Source organism: Gossypium hirsutum, chromosome A06 (assembly GCF_007990345.1).
Source record: "Gossypium hirsutum isolate 1008001.06 chromosome A06, Gossypium_hirsutum_v2.1, whole genome shotgun sequence".
NCBI lineage: Eukaryota > Viridiplantae > Streptophyta > Magnoliopsida > Malvales > Malvaceae > Gossypium > Gossypium hirsutum.
Window position 1 is genome coordinate 28,758,663 of NC_053429.1, and position 18,337 is coordinate 28,776,999.

The window sequence follows — 18,337 nt, forward strand, 5'->3', positions numbered from 1 at the left end:
AGTATGAGTTTGCGTACAAGAGTGATAATTACAAGAAGAAGGTTCGTGAAATATCGAACGTTTGGAACCAAACTTACAAAATGAAGAGATTTGTCAAAAATCCCATGATGACCCCCGAATATGATTGGTGGAAGGGTAAAAGAGTCAAAGATAATGTCCCTGTGTCAAGTCATGAAAACACTCAGCCAATAGAAGAATACTTACAAGTGATTCTGTCTAAGCTAGAGATCTTAAAGTAATATTTTAAAAAGAGGTGTTCGGAGCTGGGGAAAATGATAGAATAGTTGGAAGAGGAAAAGATTCGGTTAGGATTAAACATTGATGTCCAGAAGTTAGAAGCTGAGAAAATGAGGAAAGAAAAAAAATAATGCTGAGAAGACTTAGACAGTTTAAAACAGATTATAAGAAGCTGCGTTTGTCGATGAGGACTGCCGGGTTGGATAAAACATTAGAACAATGGCGGCAAGAAATCAAAGAAGAAAATATTAGAGCTGATTAGTAGGAAAAGAAATTTCAATATGTTCGAGGTCAAGAAGATGTTCTAGAAAGAGATTTGTTAGAAAGCTGAAATGAAAAGTTTGGGTTGAGAGCTAGGGTAGTAGAATTGGAGAGGTTATTACGTTAATATTGTAGTCCAACTCTCCAATTGAGTTGAAAGCAAGCCTAAATAAGATTGAACAATTGAAGGGAAAGATAGAAGAGCTCGAGGTCGCACTACAAAATTGTGAACTTCAAGTTGAGCTTCTTGAAACGAACAATGAACACTCGAAATAGCAACTCCAATACTTTCAAGGTCAGATTAGGGATAGAGACTATATCATAGGCGAAGCTGTGACTCAAGTACGGGAAGTAGCCGACCATTTACAAGCCCTAGCAGTTCAAGCCAACGTGCTAAACATAAAATACGAATCAGAATCAGATCAGGGCCGAGAATTAGCTTGGCTTCTTAGGAAAATCAAGACTTTAAGTATTAGGGCAAGGCCGTATGTGTAAAATTTATCCGTTTTATGTAAAGAGATTTTTTTTTAATAAAGTTGTTCTAATATAATTGAATCAGAATCAGTGCCTTTTTTTGCATTCATTTCATTCATCAGCATTAGATTTCATCTTATGTATTAAATTTCATAAAAAAACCTTAATTAATCGAAATTGTGACAGTTACCCTGGAAACCAACATGAATCTACCTACGTACCCCCCAAGCTTTACCCCGGTGAATGTCCAAGCCCTACCAGATACATATACATGAAGGGTACCCATTACCATAAGACCTCAACAATATCAAGCCGATACCTCAGCACCGGTAAATTACCCAACAGGTTTAAGTTCCAATCTTAGGAATAATCTGACCAACCCAGTTGTTCCCAATTTGGACGACATAGCGAAAATGGATAAAGTAAGAGTAGAATTGTCAAAACAATTAGAAAATCGGTGTAAATGGTTGGAGAAGAAATTCAGGGTTATGAAGAATGTTGATTACCTTTGCAGGGTCGATGATAAGGAATTGAGTTTAGTCCCAGATCTAGTGCTCCCACCAAAATTCAAAACTCCAGAATTCAAAAAAGATAATGGGACTAGTTTTCCTGAAGCCCATATCATAGTGTTCTGCCGAAGAATGATAGGATACGTCAATAACGACCAATTGTTAATTCACTGCTTCTAGGATAGTCTGATCGGGTCAGTTGCCAAGTGGTACAACCAGCTAAGCTGTGCCAAAATCAACTCATGGAAAGACTTGGCATAGAATTTCATGAAATAATACAACCATGTGATCGACATAACACCCGATAGAATTATTCGGCAAAACATGGAAAAGAAGCGAATTGAAAGCTTTAGGCAATACGCTCAGAGATGGTAGGAGGTGGCAACATAAGTTCAGCCACCTCTTCTGGAGAAGAAAACAACAATGCTTTTTATAATTACTCTGAAAGCCTCGTTCATTAACTATATGTTGGGAAGTGTTACCAAGAGCTTTTCAAATATAGTAATGTTTGAAGAAATGATTAAAAATACAGTAAGGAGTGGGAAAATAGACGCGGGGGAAACGCGAATAGATTAGCCCCGAGAAAGAATCGTAACAACCAACCATCAAGGCCCATCAAGGTAAGAATTTAACTTAAGGCCAAACACGAAAAAACTCTAATTCACACTCATACCGATGACATACAGAAAGTTATATTAGAATTTGTTTGACACGTATGTGGTATCCCCATTTTACTTAAAACCCATCAACCTCTATTCCTAAAATGGTATGATGCGAATGCTCAATGTGAGTACCATGCAGGAATAATGGGACTTTCAATTAAGAACTACACTGCATTTAAAAAGTTGATTGAAAGGTTCATCAAGATGGGGATCGTAAGGTTCGATGATCAATCGGGACCTAATGTGGCAGGAAACTCATTACCTAGTCATTCAGGCCAAGGGGTAAAGGCGATAATTGAAAGTGGAAGAAAGAGGACCAAAATCGATATTACGGAGATGAAATCCCCATTAAAATGGGTTTGGCAAAAAATGATAGACAGATGATTAATCATGAAAGATTCAAAGGAGAGACCCAAAGGAGTGAGGAGCTATTTTGAGTTCCACGCTAAAGAGGGTCATGACATCCAAGAGTGCGTTGAGTTCAGGATTCTAGTGCAAATTCTGATGGATAATAAAGAAATCAAATTTTTAAATATGTCAAAAGCTTAGAAAGAGGAGATGTTTGCACCTAAGAGGAAGGATCAACGGAGAAGGTGTACAAGGTCAACCACCAGTAGTGATTATTTCATGACCAATAAGTAATGAGGCAGGAACACAAGTTGTGCTAAAAGTCATAATTCAGAAACCCGTAGTTTTACCTACGGGGATAGCAAAAAGGATTCCATGAAATTATAACTGCAACGTAATGATCCTAGAAGAGGAGAACTCGGTTAGTAATTCAGAAAAGGGCCAGGATATTGGTTTTTTCACGTGTAGTGGGAGGCATTATGACCTTGCAAGTACAAGAACTGAGCTCATTAAAGAAAAACCCTGGCAGTTGAAAAAAAGAAAGAAAAGACGGCTAGGCTTGAATCACCTGTTAACGAGCCTGTAACTGAGAACGAGGCTAAGGAATTCCAAAAATTCTTGAAGCATATCGAGTATAGTGTTGTAGGATAGCTACACAAACAACCAACTCGCATATCAGTACTAGCTTTGCTCTTGATCTCAGAGACACATCGTAGTGTGTTGATGAATGTGTTAAATAAAACTTATGTCGCTGATGATATCTCTGTAAACAAGCTAGACCATTTGGTTAACAATCTAAGTGCCGAAAATTTCATCTTTTCAATAATGATGAAATAACTCCAAGGGGCATAGGTTATACGAAGGCCATACACATCATTACCCGTTGCAAATGATATACATTGCCAAGAGTGTTAATCGACAATGGATCTATCCACACTGATTAGGTTGCCAGTGGATAGCTCTTATATAAAGACGTGCCAAAAATAATAAGAGCATTCGATGGTACAGAAAGGAGAGTGATAAGAAGGATTAATATACCTCTTTCAATTGGTCTAAACACGTACATGGTAGACTTTTTGGTGATGAATATCAAGCCCTCTTATAATTGCTTATTGGGGAGTCCTTGGATTTATTTGGCTAGGGCCGTATTGTTGTCATTACACAAAAAAATTAAAGCTAGTAATGGAGGGTCGACTGGTGACGATAAATGTTGAAGAAGATATCATTGCATTCGTAACTAGTTACGCACCATACACAAGAGCGGATGAAGAGACAATAGAATTATCCTTTCAATTTACTGAAATTTGTTAATGCAACTTTCATTGTCGAAGGAAACAAGATCCCAGCGCAAAAAATATCCAAAACCACGAGGATGAGCCTGCAGTTGACGGTTGGAAAAAGAGCCTTACCTGGGAAAGGACTCGAAAAATACCTACAAGGAAGGGTCGAGGAACCAATACTAATGGATAAGCAAGACCACTTTGGCTTAGGATACAAGTCAGATGCGATGCAAAAGAAGAAGGATCTGGAGAAAAAATAAAAAAGAAGACGAGTGCGACTAAGTGGGGGAGAGATTAAATGAGAACCGATAAACTTTTCCCATATATCTAAAATGTTCGTGTCAGGAGAAACCATTTATCCTGAATAGACGACGTTAAAAAAAGAAATTCCGAAAGAAATGTTGAGAAATCTGATCATTAATGACATATCCAAAGAAGGAATCGAGGAAAAAAACCTATTAGGCATTTGCCCTTATATACTTAGAAGTGTTCTGAATAATTGGACTGCAGAAGAGATCCCTGTAATTTTTAGAACTAATTCAGAGTAATGTTTAAAACACACTTATTGCTTTAAGCTTGAGAGCAATAAGAATCCTTTTGTGAAAAAGGCATATGTCCACTATTTTTATTTCAAAAAAATGCATCTTCGTGCCTTATGTTGGCAAATATTCTTTTATTTTTTCATTCATACTCCTACTACATAAATAATTATTCTTAGATTCATTTGTTCTTTGGATTTTCCTTTATTCCTACAACAGGTTTCCAAATATCAATGATACGAGCGACACTACTAACTCAGAGTCTCCTTTTGATCAGGATATATGCCCAATGGAACCTCAGGATTTTGAAGATAGTCGAGATTACAACCTATCTCCTGATCTGTTAAGGATGAGAGAACAAGATCAAAAAAAAATCCTACCTTACAAAGAGTCAGTAGAAATTGTGAGATTAGGAGACAAACAAGAAAAGAAAGAGGTGAAGATCGGGGCTTGCATCACTGCAGAGATAAAGTGAGACATCATTGAATTACTCCAAGAATTCAAAGATGTTTTCTCATGGTCATATCAAGACATGCTTGGGATAAATACTAATATTGTAGTACATCAGCTCCCCATAAAGGAAGAATGCAAACTAGTTCAATAGAAACTCTGAAGGATGAGGCCCGATGTCCTGTTGAAAATAAAAAAAAATGTCAAGAAACAATTCGATGCTGGTTTCCTACAAGTCGTTAAATACTCGAAATGGGTAGCCAATATAGTCCTCGTCCCTAAGAAAGATGGGAAAATACGAATATGTGTAGACTAAAGGGATTTAAACAAAGCCAGCCTGAAAGACAATTTTTCGTTGCCTCATATCAATACCTTAGTGACAACACAATAGGTTATTCACTGTTCTCCTTCATGGACTATTTCTCTGGATACAACCAGATAAAGATGCATCATGAAGACATGGAAAAGACTACATTCGTAACCATGTGGGGAACATTTTTCTATAAAGTAATGCTATTCAGATTGAAAAATAAGGGAGCAACGTATCAAAGAGTCATGGTAACTTTGTGTCATGACATGATGTACAAAAAAATCGAGGTTTATGTTGATGACATGATCGTAAAATCTGAAACAGAAAAATAGCATATACAAGTCCTAAGAAAATTGTTCTTGAGGTTAAGAAAATTCCCACTAAAGCTCAATCCAGCAAAATGTACCTTCGAGGCTAAGTTGGTAAAATTTCTAGGATTCATAGTTAGCAAAAAGAGAATCGAGATCGACTCAAATAAAGTCAAGGCTATACATAAGTTGCCTCCGTCACACACTCAAAAACAAGTCCGGGGTTTCTTAGGGAGATTAAACTACATTGCTCGATTCATTTCAAAACTAATCGAGAAATGCAACCCCATATTCCATCTCCTTAATAAACATAATCCAGGTGTATGGGATGAGGAATGCCAAAATGATTTTGATAAGGTCAAACATTACCTGTCTAATATCCCAGTGCTGATGCACCTAGTCCAGATAAGCCACTGATACTATACTTGGCAGTGTGTGGGAATTCTATGGGATGCGTACTTGGCCAACACAATGAGTCAGGAAGGAAAGCAAGAGCGATATACTACCTCAATAAGAAATTCACTGATTGTGAGACAATATGCTCGCCAATTAAGAAATTGTGTTGTGCATTAATCTGGACAACCCAAAGACTGAGACAGTACATGTTGTACCATACAACTTGGCTCATCTCAAGAATGAACCCTCTAAAGTACATGATAGAGTCGACTGCTTTAAATGGAAGAATGACCCGGTGGCAATTTCTGCTATCTGAATTTGATATAATTTATGTGAGCCAAAAAGAGGTAAAAGGGAGTACAATAGCAAATTTTCTAGCTACTAGAACTCTATAAAATTATGAGCCTTTGAATTTCGATTTCCCAAACGAGGATTTGATGTATGTTGCAACCACGAAATAAGATGCTCAAGAAAGACATAATTGAAAACTAAATTTTGATAGAGCCTCAAAAGCTATAGGTAATGGAATCGAGACAGTCCTAGTATCTCCAAACAGAGATCATTATCCCTTTACTAGTAAATTGGATTTTGGTTGCACGAACAATATGGCAGAATACGAATCATGCGTCATGGGTATTCGTACAACCATAGAATACAAGATCAAAATACTAGAGGTATATAGGGACTCTGCATTAGTGATCTATCAACTCAAAGGTGAATGAGAGACAAGAGATCCCAAGTTGATCAAGTATAGATGGCTGGTCTTGGAGTTAATTAAAGAGTTTGATGACATCACCTTCTGTTACCTCCCGCGAGATGAAAATCAGATTGCTGACGCTCTGGTTACCTTAGCTTCCTTGATCAAAGTGAACAAACAAGAGGATGTAAAACCTATCTAGATGAATATTTATAAGGCTCCGGCTCATTGTTACAACATCAAGGAAAAAGAAAAGGATGTTCACCCTTGGTACCACGATATACTGTAATATGTGAAGAATTGTAACACCCAAAAATTTTAATTTTTGATTTCGTGTATGTGTGACACACAATTAAGTATCTGCTTCAGTGGTTAAGTATTCTGGGTGTGTGTGTGAGGTCCCAAGTTCAAGCCTTACTTGGGCAAATTTTGGTATTTTTATAAATAAAGTCTTAACCTTGTGTAAAGGGTTTAAGTTTAATTGTTGGTAAGTTTATATAAGAATGAGCCTACTGGTTTGGTGGTTAAGTGGAGTGTTGGAGTGTTGGAGGTCTTGTGTTCAATTCTCTATGATGGCGTGAAGATAGTATTTTTGCTCCAATTTCGACTAAGAGTTGTGTTGGGGCAAAATTCTGAGTAGTTATGTTTTAGTGGATTAATATGGAGTGATTTTAGGAGATAATTGGGGAGAGGTTATCAGAAAATAATCTGATTACCTTTTTGCTGCAAAATAATAATAATAATAGAGTATCAGTTTTCTCTCCAGTTCCCCAAACTTTTTTTGACATTTTCTTCTTCTTCTTTTTTTCTCCTGTGTCGATTCTTTCCCCTAGTTGCTGCTGAAATTTCCATTATTTTTTTCCCTTTCCATTTCTTTCTTTTTTTTTCCAATTGATTTGGTTGTTCATTTTTGGTTCGCGTGCTCGGTAAGTAACGGTTTTTTCTATTGTTAATCATTCTTAGTTAATCTCTAAAAGGGGTATTCCTTTTTGGTGTTTAGGAGTTAATCAAGGGGTTGGTCGTTTTGAATCGATGCTGTGATTGTGCGAAGTCATGGTTACTCAAGCGAGGTAAGGGTTTTGTTAGGTTTTTAGTCGAGTTCCTTCCGAAATTGGTTGATTAAAAATGAATTACATGATTAATCTGGAAATATGTTGGTCGATTTTTAGGTTCTAGAGGCTTAAGAGTGCTTACACATCAGAAATGATACCAGGTGCATACTCAAAACGTAGAAAACAAGATTCAGTGAAAAGCTGGAATTGCTTGCTATCGAGAAATGAGAGAAATAAGAGAAAATGGTGCAAAAAAATTGTAGAGAAAGGAAATAAGGGTGTTATAAACTTGGAAATCAACATTTTGCACTAAAATAGTTTTGGATAGCAGCAGTAGTCTAACTTTGAAAAATGATCAAAAGTAGTGAAAATTGAGTTAGAGGTTGAATGAAATATGAAATTAAATTTTATTGATCTACTTTTTTATGGAAGAAACAGTGTAAGCAATGGGATTGTAAATTATCAGATATAATAAATTTTGTGAGACAAGGTCAGAATGGTTTTGGGTTCCCCTATTCTGACTTTGAAAAATCATCAAAAATTATAAAAAATTAATTAGCGGCTTAAATTTATATGTTTAAATCCTTAATAAGTCTATTTTCAAGAGAAACAAATAGAAACACCATTTAAATTTGGTACTAAGAGATAAATAATTTTTAGTAAGGAAAGGTTGAAGCTGTCAAATAGTAGAATAGGGATAAATTTGAAGATTTTACTATACTTATTTGATAAACTATAAATTCTGAAAATTTTATGGTAGAAAGCTATTTGAGTCTAGTTTCAAAAACATCAAGCGGATCTTAATTTGGAATTTTTTATCTCAAGATATAAATAATTTAGTAACAATGACTCAAGTAGACAACTTTGAATGAACATATAAGTAAATAGTGAAACATATATGAATATTTAGGTAGCATGAGTTACATTAAAAATGGATCACACGGCCAAGGCCAATTTGGGCCAAGTAGGCCACATGGGTGTGTGGGCCTACATGGGCAGATCACATGGGCGTGTGAGCCTATTTTTACCAAAATATTTCTAAGGTTGCATGGGTCGCCCAAGTCAACTATGAACCTACTGTAAGGTCTGTAAGTGCTACTTAGACCTCTAAATGTGTGAAATTGGCTGAATGATATCTGTACTGAGCATGTTAATATCTGAACTGAATATATGTACTGAAATTGCATAATAGCATATCATCTATTTAAGTTGCATTGTATTGGGTTGGGGGTTGTTATTCGGAGGAAGTGTACTGAAAGACTTTAAGCCTAATTTACTAGCAGCTCAGCTGCAAACTATTGTTTTGTGCCGCATTTGGTACTACTTGGAGTGTAGGGATGGGTGGGTTGATTATATCTCCACATGGAGTGTAGGGTTGGACGGAGATAATGTGTAGAGGCTGGATAGGTAGGATTTTGCTACTGCATAACTGTTACTGCTATTGATACTGTGATGAGCTAAGGCCCTACTGCATTTTTGACACTGTATTGAGATGGGCTATGACCCAAACTGTCACTGATACTGAAAAGGGCTTAGGCACAAGACTATTCAACTGTGCATTGTGAATACTGATTGTTTGTTTGTTTCTGCGGGATTATACATTGAATTTACGTAAACTCACCCTTTTTGTTTAATATGCACAGGTAATCCCTAAACTTAGACAGATCGGTGCGACGGAGAGCTTAGCGGTGACCACAATAATTTTTAGACTTCATGTTTTTCAATATACGATTTATAATTTGATTATTATTGATTATTTGGGTTGTAATTTAAGGACCCTCTGGGACTTTGGTTTTAAAATTGGGTTTTTATTTATTTATTTATTTTACTTTATGGATTTATACCTGCTAGTCGTAGGAAATTCAATTTTCAAAAAGTTAAAGTATTTTCTAAATGCATGATCATTTAGACTGTTTTGTTAAAGCTTCTGCAACGAGGGATATTTGAAAACAAATGTTTTAAATGAATAAAGACGACTTCTTAAGTTCTAACAAAGGTTTACTAAAGATAATAACATGGGATGTTTTCATCGTAACAACGAGGTTTGAAAAACACTATCGTGTTACATTGACAGATATGGCCATAATGTCTAGGCCGGGTTTGAGGTGTTACAAGAATAGTAAATACCCTGATCAGACAATTGAAAATGGTAAAAGGACGCTAAGGAGACTAGCTAATGACTATGTCTTAGATGGGGAGATCCTATATAAAAGAAGAAAGGATCAAGTGCTACTAAGATATGTGGATGTCGTTAAGGCTAAGAAAATCTTGGAAGAAGTCCATTAGGGTGTTTGCGGAACACATGTTAATGGTTTTACAATGGCCAGGTAAATCATGAGTTTGGATATTATTGGTCCACCATGGAAGGAGATTGTATCAGTTATGCCAAGAGATGTCATAAGTGCCAAATTTATTGAGACAAAATTCATGTGCCTTATTCACCTCTTCATGTTATGACTTCTCCATGTCCTTTCTCTATGTGGGGCATGGATGTCATTGGGCCGATCTCACCAAAAGCTTCCAATGGGCATCGATTCATATTTGTGGTCATCGATTATTTCACCAATTGGGTAGAGGCCGCTTCATATGCCAATGTCACAAAGTCAACAGTTAGTAAACTCTTGAAGAAAGAGATAATATGTCGATATGGAATGCCTGAAAGGATTATATCTGACAATGCACTGAATTTGAACAAAAGCACAATAGTAGAGGTCTGTAGTCAATTCAGGATAAAAACCACAACTCGTCACCATATCGCCCAAAAATGAATGGTGCAGTGGAGGCAGCCAATAAGAACATTAAGGTGATCATGTGGAAAATACTGAGACTTATAAAGAATGGCAAGAAAAGTTACCATTTACCCTTTATGCTTATCGAACGTCTGTCAGAACCTCCATTGGGGCAATGCCTTTCTTATTGGTTTATGGAACAGAGGCGGTTTTTCCATTGAAGTCGAGATTCCTTCTCTTCGAGTTTTGTCAAAGTTGAAGTTAGACGAAGCAGAATGGATCCAATCTCGATATGATTAGTTGAACTTGATTGAAGAGAAGAGGTTGAAAGCTATCCACTATGACCAGATGTACCAAAAACGAATGATGCGAGCTTACGATAAAAAGGTTAGCCCTAGAGAATTCCATGAAGGGGACCTGGTATTGAAAATGATCCTACCCATGCAAAAAGACTTTAGAGGCACTACAACAAAACTGACTTTTAGAGGCGTTTTTACAAGCGCCGCAATAGATAATCCCGCTAAATTTTGCGGCGTTTATTTAAAAAAACGCTGCTAAAAGTCATGATCTTTAGCGGCGCTTTCCCCACAAACACCGCTAAAGGTCATGGCCTTTAGCGGCTCTTTTCCCACAAACGCCACTAAAAGCCATGTTCTTTAGCAGCGCTTTTCCCAAAAACTCCGCTAAAAGTCATAAAATTTTAAAAAATATATTATAAAATATTATAAAGTCATGAAAAATATAAAAAAATTAAAATTCATTATCAAAATATTGAGAAGAATAATGTCCATGATATAAATATAAAAAATTTCTATTAAAATTCATTATCAAATTAAAATAAAAATAAAAATATAGAATCAAAACTAAAATAAATAATAAAAATTAGATTAAATATAAATATAAATAAAATATAGCAAGTCTTTTACTAACAACAAGTCCAAATACAACATTTTGTTTGCGAACCTAAACAACACTGAAAATGCAAAGGTATTTTATAAAAGACAAATCGCTAAGTTTTGAACTAGGAATTCTAATACCTCAGACGACAATGCAAAGTTTAAAGCTTCATAAACTACACTCTCATCAGGACAAGATGCCGATGAACCTACAAACAGAGGGGAAAAATATTATAGATTTGAATAGTCTGAAAGTATCTAAAGGATTTTTGCACACTACTCCAGTCTGTTAATGCAGAAGTCATTGAAAAGGCTGTGCATAATATGTACCTACAACATACAAAATAATGTAACGTGAAACCCAAATCCGTTAACTACAAAATTGCAGGAAAAGAGAGAACAACTTAATATTTAGGTTAATTTGGTTTTTTTGTTAACGAAACAAAATTAACCTTCAAGATTTTTCAATGGATAATTCTACATATCCAACCAAAATATCAGAACAAATCAAAATCTAGAAGCACTATACAACGATGATATTAATCACCATCAAATGTTAAATTAACACATACTAAAAGTTCAAAACAAATAAATGAAGGTATAAAAACTTAACAGGACTAATCTTAACTAATAACCAAAATAACATTCAAATATCAAATTTTCTTAAAATCTCTTCTGTTAACGAAACTGAATTTTTTATGGTTAACCAAAAAACCGAATTTGGTCAGTTAATTCAGTTAAAAATAAAAGAATATTAGCAACAAATTATGTAGCAACAAATTATAAATTGAATTTCAGGACCATGTCAAATTTTCCTAGAAAACTTCAAGTGAATAAAAATTTTGAGAAAGCAGTCCAAAAACTCCAACACTCAAATAAACTACATATGAAAACTACATACAAATTTTTTAAGATAAGGATTGATGTATCAGTATCTTAACCTCAGTTTTCTTCAAGTAACCAAGTTACATACACTCAACACCTCAAACAAATTATGAAGGTATAACCTTGTAATGACTTACCTTGATTGCAGCACCAAAACATGACTCAGCAGTTGTACTACTCGGAAACTCTGTCAAAGGATAGAGGAAGTAATACTTGGTAAGAATGAATTCAGTGATGAAATGAAACTGAAACACCCTCAACTGGCATGCTAATACCAAAGAATAGATTCAAGACTCTAAAACCCACCTGGTACACTAATTCTCTAGTGTGACATAGAACAAGTGCAGCAGCTTGCCCAGCAACAGGTTCAATTTGCTGAAGAGTTGATAGAACAAAAACAGCTATTTTCCCCATTTCAAATTTTTCTTGGCAAATCACATCCATTCCCAGAATAACTTAAGGGATGCACTCGTGTTGCACTAATGAAAAGAAAATAAAACCCTAGTAGACGAACCCTCAGTATATTATAAATGTTCTTCTTGATCCTTTAATGGAAAGATACCAAACCAGTTATCGTGTCGTAATGATGAATATAGATATTGATATTACCTGAATAATACAAGCTTGAACAAGTCAGAATCAAAGAACAACCAAACCAAATCAAGTGAATCAGGCAATGCAGATGAAGCATATTCATATATAAGCTATATGTTCAGCTGCAGGCAAGTCCAACTAACTTAGAATGAATGAATTATTAAAAATTAAATTAAAAAAGTATATATAAAAAAAAAAAAAAAAAAGAGTTTAAATGAACAGTTTGAATTAACAGAAAAGAAAAGCTATGATAATTTTGAAGACTTTCATGCCTAGATAAATTAAGTTGAAAAATTATAATTTGAAGGCAAAGTATTTCAAAGATTACTACAAAGCATATCCCGTAACAACAAATGCTTCATCCAAAACTGTAAATCAAAATAATAAAGCACCAAACTTGTATACTGCCCCCCATTATAAGTCACTAAAAGCAAGAAAAACGAAATGACTTAATTCATGGAATTCACGAATGTTAACATCAGACATAAGTTTAAAACTTTGCCTTCGGAAGGATGTTCAAAACCAGAATCCACAATAGATCGAAGCAGCTCTGGTTTCAGCAGAAAGTCTCTGAATCCCGAACTGTGAATTCCAACATACCCCCTACACCACATAAAAAAGAAATGAAACAAATTAAAATCAAACTGCTTTACACTAAAACTAGCATAAACTGGTAATAAATTGCTAACCTGTTTTTCCACCATAAACTGGTATATTACGATCCTTAATCAGCTAATAACTTAAACAAGATTAAGCTTCAGCAGCACTTTTGATTTTTTTAGAACTAACATCATATGATATAGACAACATCTTTTACCTATTCATGATTCCTAATCATGAAAGTATAACTCTCCTGTAGATTTATTTAATGGGATTTTTTACTCTCAAGTAATTTGAAGTTGGGAATAAGAGTTGTTAATTTCTTGACTAATACTTTCAAGCTCCAAACTGAGAAACAAGTTCTCTAATTTCTTATTGCAAATTCATGAGAAAAAGATTGTTCATAATTTAATGGCAAGTTCTCTCTAAATTTGTGTTTTCGAGTTTCCTACATTCAAGTTTCTATTTTCAATATCATCATTTATCAAAAGGGCAAATGAAACCACATGAATGCCTTAACAGAACAAAGTAAAATAGAGATGGTCTTTCAAGCATTTAGTAGCATAGTTGCATACATTGATCATTTGGCGGAAGCCCCTGAAATTACATAAACATCGGTATTCCTTACCTTCAGCTTCTTGACTAATTCTTCAATGCCGGACGAAATCCTAGAGATCAGTAAGAAGAATAATGAACTAGGCTATCAAACATCATATCAAAGAGAAGATTAAAAAGAAAGGCAAACAATAATAAAAAATCGTTAATTCATTGAGGAGTTGATGCCCTTCAGTAGTCATTTTTAGTAGAGGGCAAAATGCAATTTAGCTCTTAATACAAAAGCCTCCATGATACTTTTATCCAATATTCTTATATTAAATGCAATCATTAACTATTAATATATTGATTCCCAATGCATTGAAGGAAAAATTACTTTATATGGTAACCTTAAAGATTAACTATATCTAAAGAAAGTTAAGATGAATTTACTAACCTCAAGATCAGTAGCACCATCACCAATCATGACTAATGCCTTGTATCCCTTAACCTGGAATTTTTTTTTGGTTAGACTTGGAAAATGAACTTTTAGCCGGCCAATACAAAAAAGCCACAAGACTCACCTTTCTTATTTGTTGAACAGCAGTAACTTTTCCTTCACTCCTCCAAGTGGGCTCATTAACATCGAATCCCAAAAACTCCCCAGAACTTCCAAAGAGCAGCTGATTGGCAAAAATGTTTTCTTGCGGAATTCCAAGGATTGATGCAACATGCTACAAAAATGCTTCTCAATTAACTATTTTCTGGCAGTAGTTGGCCAATGGTTAACCATTGGAAGATTATAATAATATACAATAACATGGCTCTCTCAATAGTAACAAACTTACATGCTGTACAATGACTCTTACTGATGACAACATTACCCATATCACACTTTCATAATTTTATATCTAATTGGTTTTTTAGAAGTCACCATTTGCTGCATGTGTAATATCTAATGTCAAGTAAGGATTGCCATTTCGTGTTTTCCAGTTTCCTACATTCAAGTTTCCATTTTCAATTTCATCAAAATATTGCAAGTGATTTCAGATCTACATTTATCAGAAGGGCAAATGAAACCACATGAATGCCTTAACAGAATAAAGTAAAACAGAGATGGTCTTTCAAGCATTTAGTAGCATAGTTGCATACATTGATCATTTGGCGGAAGCCCTCAGAAATTAGATAAACATCGGTATTCCTTGCCTTCAGCTTCTTGACTAATTCTTCAATACCGGGCTAAATCTTAGAGATTAGTAAGAAGAATAATGAACTAGTCTATCAAACATCATGTCAAAGAGAAGATTAAAAAGAAAGACAAAAAAGAATAAAAAAATCTTTAATTCATTGAGGAGTTGATGCCCTTCAGTAGTCATTATAACTTGTATGGGAATTAAGGATTATCAACCACATAAATGCTACCTAGAATATCAAACACATTGAAGAAGATGCCAATAAACAAGGCTGACAATATTTGAATTGAAGAACTGGAGAAATTTGATAGCCAAGATAACAAACCCTTCCTTTATACTTCTTATCAAATTACAATCAACAAGTTAATATGTAAAATTTTGGAGCAATTTTCAAAGTAAGAGACAGAAAAAAAGAGACCTGCAAGTCAAAGTTTCATGCAAATAAAAGTTCTAAAACCTTAAGTCCAAGTACTGCAATGAACATATATTCCATTTTTCAACTAAATCCAATGAAGAAAAAACCCTTAAATCATAAGAAAACACACACACACACACACACAGAGAAATACCAATTGGACTGATAGTTGATCCTCTTTCAGTTGAGACCAAAACTGCTGGTCCTTGTACTTCTGGTTACTCATCTTAACAAAACAAAACAAAAACATACACCTACTCATCCTGTGCCCCAGATATTCTTTAAGAGCTTAGACTATCATTTAATGGAATAAGGAGAAGAATCATTCTACCTTAACATTCGCCAAAGCAATTATATAGTTTTAGATGAACTATTGCTACCAAAATTGTGCAAATAATAAACTAAGCTCAAAATCAGAATCAAGAGAAAACAAAGGTGTACCAATTTACGAGCTAAAAACAGACAGCAACTATGAAAATATCAGCCATAGAACGTGCTTGTTAGATATATCAAAAATCAATAAATACTATCTCTGTGCGGTGATTTTAGAATTAAAAAGAAAATGAGATCAAACATAAAATATTTAAACAAAAAACAGAGATGATGTTGCCTCCATCTGATTCAGACAGATCTAGCTTAGTCAATCAAAAATAAATCTCAAAACCACAAATACCCATAAAGATCTCAATGAACACCAGATCAAAACATGCAGATATATCAAAAGGCAAACAAAAACCCAAAAACCCAGTATGGGATCAAAAGAAAATTTTTATTAAAGAAATCAAATCTAAAGAAAAGGAATAAAAGAAAGGTACCAAATGACTAGAGAGGATGACTTTAGAGCCATGACCCATCAAATACTTGATGGTGGAAACAGCAGCACGGATTCTTGTGTCATCAGTTATGTTGAAGTTATCATCCAATGGAACGTTCAGATCAACTCTAACAAACACTTTCTTTCCCTTCAAACCAGCTTCCTTCAAGTCCCCAGCACTCTTCTTTGTAGCCATGGTAGTAGCACTTCTTCAACAACAACCAAACGGATAAAAAACGTTACACCCAAAAAAAGGATTAGAGAACCGATCTGCAAAATCAATAAGAAAATGGGAGTATTCAAAGTGAGAGCACCTACGAAGATAAGAGAGGCGGATATATCTAGACAGTGAAAAGAAACGAAGGACCGAGAGAAAAAGAGTAATGAGAGAAAAATAGTAGCTAAATTTTATTTGGGAGATTCAGGGCGAGCGACATAGATGAGAAGAAGAGGGAGTTTGGGAGTGAGCGAGATTTTTTTGGAGTGAGCTGGTAAGCAATAAGCTATAATGGCCTCTTTTTTTTTGTAAAATTATGGCCTTTTGCGGCGTTTTCAAAACAAACGCCACTATTACTCAAATTTTTTGCGGCGTTTTTAGTAAAAACGCCACTATAGCGTAATTTTAATTTTTTTCATTTTAACATATTTTTTATTTTTTCTTTCACAATTTTTGTGCTGAGATTACCATTTTTTGGAATTTTTTTAATTTTGAATATTAAACTTTTTAACTGAAATATGGATTAAAATATTAAATATTAAATATTTAAGTATTTTATATTTTATATTTTAATTTTTAATTTTTAATTTTTAATTTTTAATTTTTTAAATTTTAAATTTTAATTTTTTTTTGAAGATTTTTATAATTTTTAAATTATCGTATAAAATACAAAAGGAAAATTTAACAGAAATAAAATGAAATCGATAAATTAAAAAAATATAAAATGACACAGCAAATTTAATTGTTTATCAAAATAACCGAGCCGTTGTAGCAGAAAATGAGGTAGCTAGAATATGATATTCCAGTAAAATAAGATGAACATGGTGAATGTAGTTACTAACCTAAAAGTGAAGTCAGCCTTGTTCAGAGGAATCGACAACCTCGTTGAATTCACCAAATATATTTGGGCAACAGAGGGGACACTCGACGGCTATGCAGCAGATGCACAGAGCGAAGGCGATGGAGGAGATGGGTTGCGATGCACAGGGTGAAGGCAATGGAGGAGATGGTTTGCGATGCACGGGGCGAAGGTGATGGAGGGGATGGGTTGTGATGCACGGGGCGAAGGCGACAAACGAAAATGTTTAAGTTAGAACTTTATTTTGTTTGTAATGAAATGGCGCCGTTCAAATCAAATTTTATCCCTTGTTGTTAATTGTCGTCCATTAAGCCAAATGGTAATGCAATTTGGCGGCATTTTTTAGAAATGCAACTAAATGTTTAATACTATAAACTGAAACTGCATCGTTTTAGTTGACTAAAAATAGAATTTGCGGCGTTTTCTGGCTAAGCGCCACTAAATTTTTTTCTCCTATACTGTGCCGTTTGTACAAATTTTAATACATTTTAATGCCTTTTTTTGTTTATCAATTTTTTTAAATCTAATATTTTAAATATGTTTAGATTAAATATTTTTAAATATAAAAGCATTAGTTGGTTGATTGTATAAAATTTTATCATTTAACAAATCTCAAGTTTATCTATTATATATATAAAAGTTTATCTATTTTCTCTTAAATAATTTAAACTATATTCATAATTTTAATATATTAAATTTAATATTATCTCTTTTACAATTATATAATAAAATATTTAATATATAAATTAAAAAATACTAATTAATCTAAACCCTAACCCCTAACCCTTAACCCTTAACCCTTAAACCCTAAACCATAAAACATAAACCCTAAATTTCTACCCCTTAACCTCTAACCCTTACCCCCTATCATCTAAACTTTACACGGCTAGAGTTTAATTTATTTTTATAATTTTGAAACGATTAAATAAAAAAATTTCCATTATTCAAAGGGATAAAGTGCAATTTTACCTTTAAAATTTTAAAAAATTTCAAAAAACCGAAATGAAAAATTTTTCATTTTAGAGGGGCAAAGACCCTTTCAACCCCTTACTTATGCCCCAAAATATATATTAATTAT

At 34.2% G+C, this 18,337-nt stretch overlaps 1 protein-coding gene across 14 annotated transcripts; it reads right to left on the reverse strand.

Moving 5' to 3' along the window:
* Window positions 1-9,566: 9,566 nt before the first annotated feature.
* On the reverse strand, window positions 9,567-16,683 carry LOC107962834 (phosphoserine phosphatase, chloroplastic). 14 transcript variants are annotated; one of them, XM_041115153.1, is made up of 12 exons: window positions 16,502-16,677; window positions 16,185-16,389; window positions 15,524-15,595; window positions 14,914-15,000; window positions 14,346-14,495; window positions 14,219-14,272; window positions 13,130-13,230; window positions 12,340-12,642; window positions 12,171-12,220; window positions 11,290-11,357; window positions 10,385-10,687; window positions 9,567-10,103 (listed from the first exon to the last, which is right to left on the reverse strand). In XM_041115153.1, the coding sequence occupies exons 2-7, from the start codon at window positions 16,377-16,379 to the stop codon at window positions 13,144-13,146; spliced, it is 645 nt and encodes a 214-aa protein (XP_040971087.1). In that variant the 5' UTR covers window positions 16,380-16,389; window positions 16,502-16,677; the 3' UTR covers window positions 9,567-10,103; window positions 10,385-10,687; window positions 11,290-11,357; window positions 12,171-12,220; window positions 12,340-12,642; window positions 13,130-13,143. The 14 variants fall into 14 exon arrangements, with proteins under 14 accessions (XP_040971087.1, XP_040971084.1, XP_040971088.1 ...); XM_041115150.1 differs by having other exon boundaries at window positions 10,378-10,687; XM_041115154.1 differs by having other exon boundaries at window positions 9,567-10,590.
* Between the last annotated feature and the right edge of the window lie 1,654 nt (window positions 16,684-18,337).